This window comes from Anarhichas minor, unplaced genomic scaffold (genome assembly GCF_050575085.1).
Source record: "Anarhichas minor isolate MPS153535 unplaced genomic scaffold, ASM5057508v1 ptg000067l, whole genome shotgun sequence".
Lineage (NCBI taxonomy): Eukaryota > Metazoa > Chordata > Actinopteri > Perciformes > Anarhichadidae > Anarhichas > Anarhichas minor.
The window spans coordinates 5,552,962-5,570,000 of NW_027466513.1; the positions used below are offsets into that span (position 1 = coordinate 5,552,962).

The following is a 17,039-nucleotide window of genomic DNA, read 5'->3' on the forward strand; positions in this document are numbered from 1 at the left end:
TGACAAATAATGATCCTCATCTTTAATGAATAACTGAGAGTCTGCCGAAATAGATTAAATGAGCAGAAATCAATCAAGAGAACAGAAATGTGCATAACAATTGGACATTTATCCATTTATTTCTGCCACTTTGTGTGTGTGTGTGTGTGTGTGTGTGTGTGTGTGTGTGTGTGTGTGTGTTTGTGTCTCCTCAGTGCATTGTGGGACATGTCTGGGTCTGTGTGGCCTTCAATGTGTTTTATTTCGCTCTGTCTTTGGGTCTATTTATAGATTTAAAGAAAGCAGTGGCAGCCTCTCATCTCACACTGTCACCTCGACCCGAATTCAATCACCAACCCCTGCGATGCAGGCTGATGTGCGCATGCGCGGTCCGTAATTAAAGCAGCTGCGTCAAGCCAGAATGTGAGCGGAAGTGAGGCGATTTGACCTTCAAAATAAAATTACATTTACACAAAAACTGCAAATCAAAGCATCAACCTTCACTGACAGTAATTTAAAAATAACACGCAGCTTTGTATAATAAAGATAAATGACGTGGTTTTGTTCTCTATTTCCCTTAAAGAAATCAATTCAAACTTAGAAATTAACTTGAAACGTCGACATGAAAACTGAAACAGCTTCTACTTTGATAACGTGATGATTTACAAAGTGAAGGATCAAACTCACTGCTTCTGTTATTATTATGATTTCTTCTTCGTGACAGTCAATTGAACGTTATTGAGTTGTTTGAAGAAATGCAAAGTGAAGATTGAAAATAGTGATGTTTAATTATTTGTCTTATATTTTATAGATTAAACGTTTAATCGATAATTTAAGAAATTAATAGTCACAACCATAAAAACAAATACATAAGTGCAACAGTAGAATAGATAGTTAGATATATTCAACTTTATTTCCAGAGACATGAGTCCATAAAGCAACAAAAACAAATACCAAAAAAACCAACGCTAAATACAATACGAGGACACCAAGACGCAGGTACAATCATTGCAGTTCAATGTATACAGTGAAGTACAGTGAAGTACAGTAGGCTCTGAAGAGAGCTGTTAACATCTGCTGTACACATGTAACATTTACGTGCCAGCATATTGGTATAGATGGATGGATGGATGGATGGATGGATGGATATATATGAGTTTTGAAAATCATATAGCGAAATAAAAAAGCTGTGAGGATTTAGAAACATTTCGTTTTTAACCTTTCACTTCATGCCCGTCATCACACAGTTAATTAAGCAGCAGTCCTACAATGTGAAGTGCTGTAAACAGCCTTCATTTTGAAGGAGACAACCGGAAGTGTGCGCTCGCATCGCCTCTCTGCTGACGCAGGCTGCTGGAGCGGCGGGCAGCGGCAGTAGACGCTGTCCCATCACCAGATCCCCTCACCAGATCACACCCAACGGGGCTGCAGAGACCCGCACCATGACACCCAGGAGGCTCACACCCGCAACCTCAACCCCGCACTGAGGGACACAATTTGGGCGGACGACTGCCGAGCGGTGGACGTGGAGACATACGCGCACGTGCACGCACGCACGCACTGGGGGGAGGGTGGCGGGGAAGGGGGGGAGACGAATATTGCAGCGACCAAAAAAAAAAGAGAAGAGAGGAACGCCGACCGAGGCGAACTCCGTCCACTGCGCCGCGGAGGATTTTACGCTGTTTTTCCTCTCCAGAAGCCGCCCCGCACGGACAGCCGCAAGAAACACAAATTGACTCTCTGTGAGTCATCTCACGCCAAAAAGAAACAAACATGTCATCGTCGGCCAAAGACAGCGGGCATTACGCCAACTATGTGGGACCGTACCGCCTGGAGAAGACGCTGGGCAAAGGACAGACAGGTCAGTGATGCGCGCGTGACGCGCTTCAGGACTCGCTGACATCATGTTGGGTCGCTTTTATCTGAATTTGTGCATCTGCGGGTTCTGAATGTGCGGGAAATGAGGAAGTCCAGAAATGCCCGATAAGTGCGGATGTTTGGTGGATGCGGCTTTGCTGAATGCAAGGGGGGGGGGGTGGTAACTGCTGCTTCCATGCTCATGATGACGGTGATGATGGTGGTGGTGATGATGAGGATGATGATGATGAGGATGATGATGATGGTGGTGGTGTGCCTTTAATCCTTGTTGTCAGGCAGAGAGGGCTCGGTGTTAACGGCCCGCGTGGAGTTTTCTCGTCTCTAATTCCGTTATATTGTCCATCTGCTGCTCTCTGCAGAAGAGGCAGAGCAGTGATGCTGCACTGTCCGGTCCCTGCACACACACACACACACACACACACACACACACACACACACACACACTGCAGCTGAAACATCACACATTCCTGCATATTAGTTGTAATGGTGCAGTCTGCAGAGATCATTGTTGGACCTTCTCTCTCTCTCTCTCTGGGTTCAGATGGCTGGCTGGTGTTCTGTGATACTGGTAGGACCACTAGGACCAGTAGGACCATAGGACCAGCTGTACTGTACATCAGTGTTGTGTGTGGGTTCATCACTGGCTGCTCGTTAAAAAGAAATCAAACCAAAGTGTCATCTTTTCAGTATTTTATGAGTCATTTTTGGGAGAAATCTGTTCAGTTTTATTGTTGATTTAAACTTTCTGGCGGTTTTGAAGGCGAGTGCTGTTTAAATAACCCTCGAGTGCTTCATAGTGCTTCATATCCTTCAGGTATGTAAATCCATGTCTAGGTGTTGAGTTGAAGTAGCCAGAAAAACATTCCATCATGATTCATATTTAAAAGAAACTCCTACAGGACCAACATATAACCAACTATAACTGAGGGTTTCAATGATCATAAAACATGTTCAAGAGATGAAGTAAGATAGAAGTTCAGACGGACATTTCTTAACATCAGCATCTCTAAAGCAGTCTCTGGTATCTCAGATGGAACCTGGTTTCTTTCCGTTACCTGAACTTTAAAGAACCAGCTGAGCCTTTGGCTTCAGCTTCTTTCTTTGTATTTCCATTTTATTTGATCAGGATTATAGTTCTGTGATGTGGTGCTGGTGGTGCTGGTACTGTTGATGTTAATGATGTCCAACATGTCAAACTGTAACAGGTATGGGCCCAAATGCAACACACAGGATTCCAGGGATCTTTGACCTTTTATTACAAACTTCGATAACAGCAGACAGAGTTTAAACTGGGTCAGGATCAGAAGGCTGGTGGGTTTACCGGGAGTCAGGCAAGGCGGGTAAAACAGGGGCAGGCAGGGTCGGTAACAGGAGATCAGTCCGTGAGAGTGTGCTGGAGAGTCTGGCATGGAAAACCGAAGACCAATCTGGCAAATGTGTCTGGGAGGCAGGAGTCTATAGAGGGGCTTGATTACTGATCAGAGGCAGGTGAGTGAACAGGTGAAGGGAGTTTAGACTGATGAGGAGGGAGTGACTGACAAGTAGAGTGAGGAGGGTGTGGAGCTGAACTGTGACACAAACAACCTTTGTGGCTCACATTTATTTTGGTTTCGTCTTTTTTTGTCCAAGTATTTGCTCTACTTTGCAGCTCTGGTGTTGGTCCACACAGCGTCTGTCTCTGCAGCTGCTGAGTGCTGAAGTCTCCGACTCGGTCTGCTGTTTGGTGCTGAGCAGGAAGCTTTTATTCTGAAAAGGAAGCTTTGAGAGTACGGAGAGTGACCAACAAAGAAAAGTGAATCAATGAGCTTAAACTGACGATGAAGCTCGTCATGTTGCCACATTGTGTTCACGTTGTCATATGACACCACGCTATCATGGGAATATCAATATCAGCTGTTTTAAGTTCAACACAATGGTGCTGTTGAATAGTCCTACATGCAAATCAGCTGTTTGACACTGAGGAGTGATGACGTCTCAGCACACACTCCGGTGTGAGTGTTTGTCAGTGAGCAGCAGCTATGTGGTGTTAGTGTTGGGATGCCCCACCATCTGTGGTCACATGCAGCCAGAACTGATCCAGGTGCCCCCCCCCCCCAGCACCGCTCCGTTCCCTCGATGGCTGAATAATTCATAACCGACCAATTATCTGGTTGGATTGTAACAGCCTGTATTGCTGCTTTGTTAATTACACAATGCTTCCATTTAAGCAGATGGAATAAAATGAGTGCACACAGATCGTTGGCTTTGTTCTGCAGCGGGATTAATTATAGGAGCTGAATCAGAGGAGTAAAGGTCCACGTCCTGTAAACCCTCACTCTTTCTTCTCTGTCGCTTCCAAAACCAGCTCCTCTCACATGTTCCTCTCCTCTCCTCTCTCTCCTCTCCTCTCCTCTCCTCTCCTCTCTCCTCCCCCCTCTCCTCTCCTCTCTCTCCTCCCTCCTCTCCTCTCCTCTCTCTCCTCCCTCCTCTCCTCTCCTCTCCACTCCACTCCTCTCCTCCCCCCTCTCCTCTCCTCTCCTCTCTCTCCTCCCTCCTCTCTCTCCTCCCCCCTCTCCTCTCCTCCCTCTCCTCTCCTCTCCTCTCTCTCCAATCCTCCTCTCCTCTCCTCTCCTCTCTCTCCTCCCTCCTCTCCTCTCCTCTCCACTCCTCCTCTCCTCTCTCTCCTCTCCACTCCTCCTCTCCACTCCTCCTCTCCCCCCTCTCCTCCCCCCTCTCCTCTCCTCTCTCTCCTCTCCACTCCTCCTCTCCCCCCTCTCCTCTCCTCTCTCTCCTCCCCCCTCTCCTCTCCTCTCCTCTCCACTCCTCCTCTCCCTCCTCTCCCTCCTCTCCTCTCTCTCCTCTCTCTCCTCTCTCTCCTCTTCTCCTCTCCACTCCTCCTCTCCTCCCTCCTCTCCTCTCCTCTCCACTCCTCCTCTCCCTCCTCTCCCTCCTCTCCTCTCTCTCCTCTCTCTCCTCTTCTCCTCTCCACTCCTCCTCTCTCTCCTCTCTCTCCTCTCTCTCCTCTTCTCCTCTCCACTCCTCCTCTCTCCTCCCCCTCTCCTCTCCTCTCCTCTCTCCTCCCCCCTCTCCTCTCCTCTCTCTCCTCCCTCCTCTCCTCTCCTCTCTCTCCTCTCCTCTCCTCCTCTCCTCCCCTCTCCTCTCCTCTCTCTCCTCCCCCTCTCCTCTCCTCTCCTCTCTCCTCCCCCCTCTCCTCTCCTCTCTCTCCTCCCCCCTCTCCTCTCCTCTCCTCTCTCTCCTCCCCCCTCTCCTCTCCTCTCCTCTCTCTCCTCCCTCCTCTCTCTCCTCCCCCCTCTCCTCTCCTCCCTCTCCTCTCCTCTCCTCTCTCTCCAATCCTCCTCTCCCCCTCTCCTCTCCTCTCCTCTCTCTCCTCCCTCCTCTCCTCTCCTCTCCACTCCTCCTCTCCTCTCTCTCCTCTCCACTCCTCCTCTCCACTCCTCCTCTCCCCCCTCTCCTCCCCCCTCTCCTCTCCTCTCTCTCCTCTCCACTCCTCCTCCCCTCTCTCCTCCCCCCTCTCCTCTCCTCTCCTCTCCACTCCTCCTCTCCCTCCTCTCCCTCCTCTCCTCTCTCTCCTCTCTCTCCTCTCTCTCCTCTTCTCCTCTCCACTCCTCCTCTCTCTCCTCTCTCCTCTCCTCTCCTCTCCTCTCTGTGTTGACTTCCTGTAGTTCAGTCAGAGTGTCTCCTCCTTGTAGTCACATGACTGCTGGTCTCAGATGAATCAATCATGACGTCATAGTTTCACACGTTAATGTTTCTACACATTCATGTTAAAGTGAACTCTTTATTAGAGGAGACATTTATAATGAAACATGAAGAATAAAATGTTGTTGATGAAATATCACAGTTTTAAGCTTCTTTTGCTTTTTCTGTCGTAAGCATTTGTCACACATGATGTGTTCAAGGACCGTAGACAAATCTGACGGTAATGACGGATTTTTCAAAGGAAACATGCTTTTCAAACCCGCCAGCGGGTTTTTGTGTGTTAAGCAGCATCTGAAGCTGCCTGTGATCTCATCCCATCAGTCATCGCTCTGAAGGCTTCACATGATGAGTCCATGTTGCAAGATGTCTCAAACTGAGACACTTAAATGGTGAAATTCAACAATTTAACTATTTTAAAGACTCAATACTTGCATTGATTCTTGTGGAAAAATGAGCCCCATTATGTATTTATGGTAGAACTACAAATCCATCAAATGTGACAACGTGTCCTCAAACACAGGTCCGTAGGATATCTTATGAAAAGTGTGTTTTTACCACTAAACTCCAGCAACGTGTCTATTTCTGCTCCTTACATGAATACTTTTCGTCTTTTCAAAATAAACTTCCGACTTCACAGGAAACAACTCAGTTAGGTTTAGGAAAATTCAGGTTTTGTGTTAAAGTAACTACGGATGTGCCGTCACTGGAGTACGCAAGCCACGTGACAACAACGTCAACGTTGACGTGAAGTTCGGTGATCGAACATCCTCCTCCTGCGAACATCCTTGGAGCTCCTCAACCTCAGAGGAGGACCGGCTCTCAGAGCGTCTGTGGAGCTTGTGAATTAGTTTAAATGCATATCTGTGTAGAGGCAGAAACCATGTGCAGAGGTTGTGTTTCTTCTGTGTGTGTGTGTGTGTGTGTGTGTGTGCGGTTGTGCGTCTGTGGTGCTCATGAAGACGGATGCTCTGCTTGTTGAAGGCTGCTGGTATGAATCGAAGGCTGTGCAGCTGAGCCGGCAGTCAGGGAAGCCTGCATATCATTAATCCTCCTCCGCAAGTGTGGAAAGAGCCCACTCTTTGTTACTCAGTGTGTGTGTGAGAGAGTGTGTGTGTGTGGGGGGGGGGGGGACACAGGGGATCTCTGAGGGAGTGGACTAATGGATCTTGAGACATGAACCAGATTTGATGGTTCACTTTATTAATAAAGCAGCGCAACAAAACCAAATTACCTCCAAGTGTGTAATTAACTCATATAAAACCAGCTGTTGTCACAGAACGCGCTGTAATTCATAGACGTCCCACGAAAATATCATCCACGTCATCGTGAACCAGGAAGACCGTCATGGACCACACGGGACGGGGATCCAGAAGGCCACTGAAGTCAACATTGATTTATTCTGTAACGTAACTTTTGTACTTCAGTAACGACACATCTCTGTAGTAGGGTTGTCACGATACCAAAATTATGACTTGGATACGATACCTGCATAAGTATCACGATACCCGATACTTACGATACGATACCAGAATTCGATACAATACCACAAATGCGATACGATACTGGTATATTTATCTATAATAGTAATAAATAAAACATCTGTACGGTTCCCTTTTTTACCAGCTTGTTCCTGCCCAGCTTTTTGAACACTTAACAAATGGCATTAATATTAATGTTGAACCTCTTCACATCTGTTGAGCCTCTCTCATATTTCCGCTGGCTTTCAAACAGCTGAAGGGAACTCTGTCTCTGTGTTGCTGCTGACTCTGCTGACATGTCTGACTGTCTGTGGGAGTGGGTGGATAAACAATGCTTCATTTACTTGGATAGTGAGTTTGATATTTTCACTTCATATCTTAATTCATGGAATAATTATTTTTCCTTAACTAAAAATAAATATAATTAGCTCAAGATCCACCCTCAGGCTCCACCAGCATGGAGCCATTCTGCATCAATTGTGTTTCATTTAGTGCACTTGTGTGAGCATTGTGACCTCATCATCATGTAGACTTGTCCTCAAACTAGGCTCAGCTACTCCTGTTAGCTGTCTATGGGGGAGCTTGGGGGTGTTCATGTTTATAATCACATTTGCTTACCCGTCGTTCTTTGAACTCTTTGAATAGTTGGGGGTGTCTGTCTGAAAGGTGCTTTGCCATGTTAGACCTGTTGCCTCCCTGTCTGTGTGGCTTTGAAACACGTTTCTCAGACGGGTCTCTGTATGTCAGTGGGGACCGTACACGGACCTTGATGCCACATGTCTCCCCTGTGACATGCATGATCACTGCTGTGTGAGCGCTGGGCAGCCCCGCCCCCTTGCAGTCAATGCCTGCAGGCAGCATGACAGGGAGCGGAGCAGCGAGAGCGCTCTGATCGATACTGTTAGTATCGACACTAAAAATATGCAAAATCGTATCGTTTTTAACGTACGGGTACCGCGGTACCTTTTTAGTATCGATACACCGTGCAACATTAATCTGTAGTTTTATTTAACACAGGCCACCTAAATAAGTATTTCACCATCGTTTACTAAACGTAACTAAGTATTTTATGATATTATCAGATATATATAAACCGAACTGATTTTCATGTGAAGACGGAAGTTTATTTTGAAAAGACTGTATTCATGCAATGTAAACATGCAACAATGTAAACACGTAGCTAAAGGTTTGTGGTAAAACACAAAAAATGAGGAGTAACTTTCAATAAGATATCATATCAACTGTTTTTTAAATTTAAATTTAGAAATGTCTGTGTAGATATTTCAAAATATTCAGTGACTCATCTCTCTGTTAGCTATAAAAAGACGAAACAATAATAAATAAACCTTTTAAATAAATAACTCTGACCTCAGACTCCAGTTAGATTATTTTACTGTGACTTCATCTTTGGTGTCATTTATTTAAACAATGCCTGTGTGTGTGTGTGTGTGTGTGTGTGTGTGTGTGTGTGTGTGTGTGTGTGTGTGTGTGTGTGTGTGTGTGTGTGTGTGTGTGTGTGTGTGTGTGTGTGTGTGTGTGTGTGTGTGTGTGTGTGTGAGAGTGTGTCTGGTGGTCGAGGCTGTGCTGACTCTGAACAATTAGTCTGTGTGTCTTTATATGTGTGTGTGTGTGTGTGTGTGTGTGTGTGTGTTTCCCATGACTCCGTACAGTGTTGTCATGGTTTCATCTCTCCTCCCCACAATGGACCACTTGGTGATCTCTGCAGCGCAGCAGCCGCCATCGTTAACGTGTTTTAACCCTTTCTGGGGAAACAGGAAGTTGAAGGAACGATGTGAGAAACGTCCTCTTGTCTCTTGTCTCTTGTGTCTTGTCTCTTGTCTCTTGTCTCTGGTCGACTTCTGGACAATCTTTGAGTGTGAAGAGTTTTCTTTAAATCAGTGTGTGGACGGCTGATTGAGGAGCACAAACAGTGAAGTTCTTTGATGAATAAATGCAGTTTCTTTTAACCAAACCAAAGCAAAGATAACGTACATGTGATGCTCACACACCGATCACACAAACAATATCCACAAAATCCTCCGAGTACCCGACGATGTGAGGACGATGACATCGTTCATTTCTTATTCCTCTAGCTGTAATCTGTGGTGTGTGTGTGGTGGGGTGGGGGTGGTGTGTGTGTGTGGTGGGGGTGTGTGGTGGGGGTGGTGTGTGTGTGTGTGTAGTGTGTGTCGTGTGGTGTGTGTGTGTGTGTCGTGTGGTGTGTGTCGTGTGGTGTGTGTGTGTGTGTGTCGTGTGGCCCCAGCACAGATGGCTGCCTTCAGGTGGCTGAAGCTTCATTATCAGCAGGTCTGCAGGTGGTAACACTCCCATGACTCTCAGCGCGTACATGTATATATGTGTGTGTGTGTGTGTGTGTGTGTGTGTGTGTGTGTGCATCATGAGGATGTTTTATGAGGGTCTACCATTCGTCCCTGAGCCCTTATTGTGTTTCATTGAACCGTCTTTGCTTCATTATTCTGCATTAAATGTGAGAAACATTCAAATAAACACAAGATATTTATTCCTCCTCGTTTGCATCCAGAGGGAGAAGAAGATGAACTCACTTTAAACATCCAGACACATAAACATGAATCACATTTTATTTATTCATTTCAAACATTGTGATGAACAAAGTTTAAATCCTGCTGGCAGACTAACAGTCTGATGGGGGTCATCAGAATTATGGATCCCCCTCTCTATTCTATACAGTACATCTCTCTCTCTCTCTTCTTCCCCAGCTGAGGGCTCAATTACCATGGCAACCGCAGGAATGCTCTCTCCTCTGTGGCCTCAGAGAGAGACAGACAGACAGACAGACAGACAGACAGACAGACAGACAGACAGACAGACTATACCTCTGTCTCTCTCCCCTCCTTCCCTCTCAGTGTGAGGTTGTGGAGCTAAAGCTCAACACTCTTTGACTCCCTGCTGCTTCAGTGACTCATTATTAGGAGGAGGCTCGTCAGATGATCCCCCCCATGTTTAAACACATGCTTCCACATTCAGCAGGAGACACAAAGAAGTGTAAAACAAAGCTCTGACAACGGTGTCAGTCTGAGTCGTGAGCTTGTGGAAGGAATCAGGAAAATGAAGATGTGACCTCCTTTAGGCTACTGTTACCCCCCCCCCCCCCCCCCAGGCTGCAGGGTGAGAAGGGAACTAATGACAACAGAAGAGAAAGAGAAACATTTTCAGATCAGATAAAAGAAAAGATCTCTCAACAGGAACAACAGAGTCTGTTTATCTGGCGCGGCTCGATGGAGAGAGAGATGCTGTTAGCGTGATTCAATTAGCCGAAGCACGCACACGCACGCACACACACACTCACACACACACACACACACACACACACACACGTGTGTTCCCGGGTGTTGAGTTAGTTTGGATTGCTGTCATCTTGCCTCTGGCTGTCAGTCACTAACAAGTCTCCCAGAGCCAGTCAGCGTTCTGCTGCTGAAATATTCAGGTAGCTGAAGAAGTGTGTGTGTGAGTGTTGCTTCTTCAACATGCCCTAGTGCTGGGATTGTTATGGAAGTCTCATCTCTTTTCCTGCCAGAAACATGATGGCTGTCATCATAAAACAGCTGCTCAGCTTACAGCCCCAGGTGGGCTAGATTAGGATTTAAAGAATTCACACCGAGACGCGTCTCAACCGGGAGTCAACCTCCGGTCCTGACGAGTGAAGCCGATGCGGAAGTGTCTTAAAACCTGCATTCTCTCTAATGTCCATCAGGGGGCAACGACCTCAAATCCCTCAAATTGCTAAACTTGGAGGCTTCAAAATCAGGAAACCACAAACCGGTGTGTGACATCACGATGACTTCGTCCTCTTCTTATGTGAAGCTCTTGCAACGAGGGACAAATGGATTCAATGCAGGCGTCGAGCTCCTGCTGTCGCTCTGCTGTTCAATAAGGATGAGGGGGAAATTTATATCGTTTATTGTAATTAAAAAACGCATTTATCCGTTCCTACCACATCTACCGGCATCAAAACAGGAAGTCGGCTTCAGGCCTGGAGTTTAAAAGTTGAGAGTAATTTTAATTATTTTATGAGGAAACGTGCAGCAGTACCAACAGTGAACAGTGGGTTTGCTGTCAAATGCGTTTCTAGAGACGTGACTCGGTGTGAACGAGACCTAATGCAGGATCCGTACCGTAGAGACCCGGGATCAGGACCCGGGGTCAGGACCCGGGGTCAGGACCCGGGGTCAGGACCCAGGATCCTGCTTGGCTAATTCACAGAGCTAACAGCTAACGCTAACAGAGGTTGCATTGAGTGACATTGTGATGTGTTTCAGCTCTTTTCAGTAAATCTATTAGCAATTTGCAAAGCTGAATTATCTTGTAAACATAAGTTGTTGGTCATCAGGGATTAATAACACATCAATGATGACATGAGTGCAGGTTGAAGTACATGTGACTTATTGTTTTGTTGTTTTACCATGGTATTGAATAGTTTATTGAGAGTGTGTAATTCACTGGTATTGGTATTAATACTACATTTGTGGTTTTGTGAGGTCCCTACGGGGGCTTAAGGTGGAGTTGGACCTCTCTCTTCTCATTTCCTGTCTGCACTCTACTTGACTCCTTCTCTCCTCCTTTCTCCCCTCTGTCCTCCCTCTCTCTTTATGTCTGCTGCTAGATGAGTGATGTCTCACCTCTGCAGTTCGTACACACTCGTGTCCTGAATTCATCCCCAGCCAGTCATGTTTATGATGTGTTTGTCGGAGCTTTAATCAGCTCCTGCAGCCTGCGTATGCCCAGCTGGGTAATTGTCATGTGAGTGCTGGTGATTGCTTTGTTGGTAGCTACGTAGCACACGTTTGCACCAATGAAGTCGATGATGTGAACGCGTGTGACGACGTTTTCACCACCTGCTGTGACGGTTTACGGCTGTTTTACGGCTGTCAGATATCCACAGATGATAGCAGGACAGAGGTCCAGCTGTTCATCACTGTGCACCCACTGGTGCACATGTCAAGAGGAGAGGAGCTGCTTTTAGCCTTAAAGCAACTTTATTTATGTTGCACCTTTCAGACAAACATACAGTAGCAAGATTAAAACAACACAGACAAAAACACTCAGAAATGTAGAATGTTGCACGAAAAGTACAACAAAAAAACATTAAAATGTTGAAAATAAATACAATAAAATGGGATGAAAATCATTTAAAAACCAACGATAAAAGCTCTAAAACAAAGGCCATTACATTATAACATTGTTAACATTAAAAGCCAAAATAAGAACTTTTGTCTTTAATTTCCTTTTAAAATACGGAGAGTTTCTCATTTAAACATCCAGAAGCATAAAAACAGGAAGTACTGTTATAGGACACATTTATACCTTTATAAACACTTCTAAAAGATAAATGTGTCTTTAGCAGTGGGGAGATGTTATATATTTTCCTTCTGAATCAGCTGTATTTCTTAGTTTTGAATTAATCTGGTAAAAAAGGAAATGACATCATCATAAATGAGCATTTAAGCATCTTTCTGAGTCAAAGGTCTGACTCTGTCGTTATTTCTCAGGTTAAAAAGAGGATGTTTTAATGACCTTGTTAAAATGTTAATGTGAAAATGTTCAGAGACTTGTGAGGAGTTTCATTAACAGTAAAAAAAGACTGAAATTAATTAGTGAACTAAACAGAACCAGCAGCTAAACTAAATGAACCTTTAAGGTCAGAGGTTCCAACCAATCGGCACAAAACTGTTTTAGTTGCAGCATTTAATGACTTCCTGGAGAATATGAATATTAAATATTAAATATGTTTTATCAAACTTTACCTTTTTTATTGAACTCATTATAGTAAAATGATTAAAGGATTTATGTATGACACTAAGTACCTCCTGCTAATTACCCCATTTGAGAAACACAGATAAAGGCCATTAAAGTTCAGATGATTCCACCTCCCAGCCTCTATTACTGACCATCCTTCTGTTTGGCTTTTATTTGAATACCAGTTTGATCTGCAACTTACAGGAAATGGAATATTTTGGGTTTTAGACCAACAAGCCATGGAAAGACGTGACCTCGGGCTCTGGTGTGTTTTAGTTCGGTTCATTCGGTGACCGCTGTCCTTCTGCTGATCGTGGGAAACGTTTAAGAATCAGTTTTATGCCGTGTTCACACCAAACGCGTTAATCGCGTCATTCTCGCTGCCGGTCTCGCCGGGGACTATTTGTGTTCATTTGCGTGAATCGCACTGGACGCGCCGGAGAGGGGGCATGGCTTATCGCCCTGGAAGCCGTTCAACTGTCCGCCATCAACCGGACAAAATAACCATTTTTTCGCCGAAGTTGAAAAATTTCAACTCACGCGTTTGGGGCATTTGTGGCGCCAAACGCGCCGCGCCATTGCAAATTTGCATCACTCCAGTCTCATCGCGTCTTTGCATAGACTTTGTATGTAATCTACTCTAATTCGCGCAGCGTTTGGTGTGAACGCACCATTACACGATCTATCTAATTTATGTCTGATTCAAATAACATCAGCTTCACCTGCTGATTGCATGTGGAGCTGCTCGGGTCACCGTGGCTGACGGTTTGGGTCACCAGGATCTGCCGTCTCACCTTTAATCCATGTAACTTCCTGTCGGGTCCGATAGCCCGACCAGCGCGTCTTCACGTGCTTCAGCATTCAACAAGAGAGCGATTTAATGCCTCAATCAATAGGCGGGAATGGATAAGCCCCTCATGGTGCCACGGCCCTCTTCCCTCGGCCAAAAACTTAATAAAATTGAGCATATATCCCTCGTCTCTCTCTCTCTCTCTCTCTCTCTCTCTCTCTCTCTCTCTTTCATCCTTTTCCAAAAGCAATCTGGACTTTTCCCCCTGAGTCAGCACTTACAGTGTCCGGGAGTGAAGCAGGGGAAATTAGCATCTGAAGAGCTGCTTTACTTCCCTCTGCCCACGCTCGACCCCTCACTTCATTTTCGTAGCAATATGGAATTTCTGGTATCTCGTGCTAGATAAATAAACTCCCCCTCCCTCCCTCCGACCGGCCGCTAAAACTCCTGACTGGTGCATGATGGGACGGCCGAGTGCTTTTGGCAACGAGCGATTTGACTTTGGAGCTTTACGGACGCGGATGGAATGTCCACTTAAACACGAAACCTTGATGAGGTTTTTTTTTTGCAATTGTCTCATCAGCATTACCCATGAGCACCGGGGGCAGAGGCAGCAGGCTGCGGCGCTACGCTCGCTCCAGCTTTTTGCTGTTTCATGTCCTTCTACTAGTGGTGTAATGGACCGCTGTCGATCTGTGATCCGTACTGATCCCCCTCACAGTTTAACGTTAACCATCAGAGTGTAAATAAAGTTTTACTCACGATGGTTCTCCAATATTCAGTAGAACATGTGTTTCTAGTCTCTGATCTCTGATAATGTTTCATTGTAAACAACCAATCAGTGTTTAAAGCAACAGGAGGAGAGCTAGTAACGTTAGCAGCACCGCTAACGGCTAACCAACAGGAGGAGAGCTAGTAACGTTAGCAGCACCGCTAACGGCTAACCAACAGGAGGAGAGCTAGTAACGTTAGCAGCACCGCTAACGGCTAACCAACGGAGGTTCACTTCAGTTCATTTTGAATTTCTGATGGTTTACTGACTTCAGATCAGTAAACCAGCTGCCATAACAAACCAACAAAGGGATCTATATCTGTTAATATGGATCATCAATGATCAGGGATCTCTAGAAGTTATATTTGCTCCCTGTTTTATTTTGTTCTGATCCGATCCATGAGTTTGATGACCCGTTGCTCCTCTGGTCCTTGCTGCCTCAGAACAGGCGTCCGGTCCACACAGATGGCCCGTCAGCGTACAGATGAGCTGCTGGAGCCCTCGGTGAAACATCCAATCATGTGGCATAATGAGATTAAGGGGCGGGGGTGTGAAACGCCATTATACTCACTTTACTGGTAGTGCTGGTAGGTACCCCTGCTCCCAGGCGTGTGTGTGTGTGTGTGTGTGTGTGTGTGTGTGTGTGTGTGTGTGTGTGTGTGTGTGTGTGTGTGTGTGTGTGTGTGTGTGTGTGTGTGTGTGTGTGTGTGTGTGTGTGTGTGTGTGTGTGTGTGTGTGTGTGTGGATACTGTAAATGACACAACACATCTTCATAATTCCTGAATACACACATTAACAGAACTCACAGCTACAGTAGTGTATCCACAGACATGTGTTTGCAGGGCTTGTATTGCTGTCTTTGTGAGGACCAGTTTTATACCATCATTGTGAGGACATTTTGGCTACATTTTCGTCGCCACTTCAAAGGACTGTTTAAGGTTTTAAGACCACGGTTTTTAGGGCCAAGATAAGAATGAAGTTTAAGTTTATTGTAGAGAGACGGTGGAGCATTTAGTCGTAATGCTAAACACAACAAAAGGCATCGTGTCAGTGAGGGTCCCTACATGTATAGGAAGACAAGTATGTGTGTGTGTGTGTGCGTGTGTGTGTGTGTGTGTGCGTGTGTGTGTGTGTGTGCACGCTCTGTTGCAGTATTTCCAGGTAGCGCTCCGTCTCTGTGACCTGCAGTGTGCTGCATTATAGCAGAAACAGGCTGCAGCCTCTCTGCAGTAACCACACACACACACACACACACACACACACACACACACACACACACCGTGTCCTACTGGTGTGTGTGTGTGTGTGTGTGGAAAAGAAGCCTTGGCTGCAATACTGTACATTACTCGTGAAACTTGCTTCGCTATGGTTACCTGTGTGTGTGTGTTTGTGTGTGTGTGTGTGTGAGAGAGACAGCTGTTGCAGGTATTAAATGACTAGAGGTTAAAGATGAATATGTAAATTAATTATGCTATGCTAAATTATTTGATGGTAAACATCTCTCAGCTGCTGGCGGCGGTGAGGTCTCTGTGATGCTGATCCCCAGAGGATGAACCCTAACGAGTCAATTCACACACAACCAATATCACGATCTAATGTGTGGCACCTTCGGACATGTTGAAGCCAGCGATGTGTAGAAATATTATTATCTTTAAAAAATAAACCTGAGTGAGAAAAATCACTAAAAGATGCTGTAAATGAAATTCGCTCCAGGATTTATGTAATTCCACGGTGGCTTCTACGTGCTAACATCCCACTTTCAATGTTAGCATGTCATTAGCACGCATGCTACGGATGCAATGAACGTGGATCAGCTCCTCAATACCGACGCTTCAACGAGCTGCTGATGTGTAAATGAAGAGGAGAAGCTGCTTCCTCAAACTGACTGAAATCTGTTATTTGTTTCCAATGTATGACTTTACGACTCTTCACTACGTCCGTCCTATTTATTACTATCGACAACAACAACAATGTGCTCAGCAGCTGATCTTGAACACTGGGACATTGTTGGGTCAGAAACACGAGCAGACAGTCGATGTTAGAAACAAACCTCAAAGTTAGAAGAACTCATTTGGAGGAAATGAAGACGAATGATGAAATAATTACTCAAACTGTTACAAACGTCTATACTTACAGTATATTTGAGTTTCTGTGCAACGACCACCTTCATTTTCACTAAATCCCTTTTTTACTAAAGTGAAGTGAACTGAAGGAGCGTCAACAAACAGAAAGCTCATGTTGACTGAAACAAAGTTCCACGCTGTTCATGGGGCTAAGCTGTACTTCGGGTCTAATGCTAACATTATGCTAACATGCTAAGAAGGTTCATTTTGCAATATTTAGCATGTTTTAATTTCATAGGTTCGCTTGGGATAGTACACAAGTACGTGTTTCCAACTGTGCACAACAAGGTAATTATTTATGATAGAAAAGACAAAAATGGACAAAAATAAGACAATATTTCTTTGAACTTGACATGAACAAGTGGGGATGTTTATCTGAGCAGCAAAGAAGTCCAAAGACACAAATCACTCAAAGGTGAATGTGGATTGAGAAACCAACAGAATAATGATAACGTTGTTTAAATATCATTTTAATTACCTCTTGAAACAAAAGATTTATTCTGCAGTGACACGTTTGAATAATAGCTCAGGAAGACATGACACTG

At 45.2% G+C, this 17,039-nt stretch overlaps 1 protein-coding gene across 1 annotated transcript in view; it reads left to right on the forward strand.

The window, feature by feature from the left end:
• Nucleotides 1-1,752: 1,752 nt before the first annotated feature.
• Nucleotides 1,753-17,039, forward strand: part of LOC142934141 (serine/threonine-protein kinase BRSK2-like) — a gene marked incomplete at its 3' end in the record, with an annotated part of 101,686 nt that continues 86,399 nt past the window's right edge. The window contains exon 1 of the mRNA XM_076078560.1: nucleotides 1,753-1,840. Coding sequence (XP_075934675.1) covers nucleotides 1,753-1,840 — 88 coding nt within the window. The remainder of the gene's footprint in view (nucleotides 1,841-17,039) is intronic.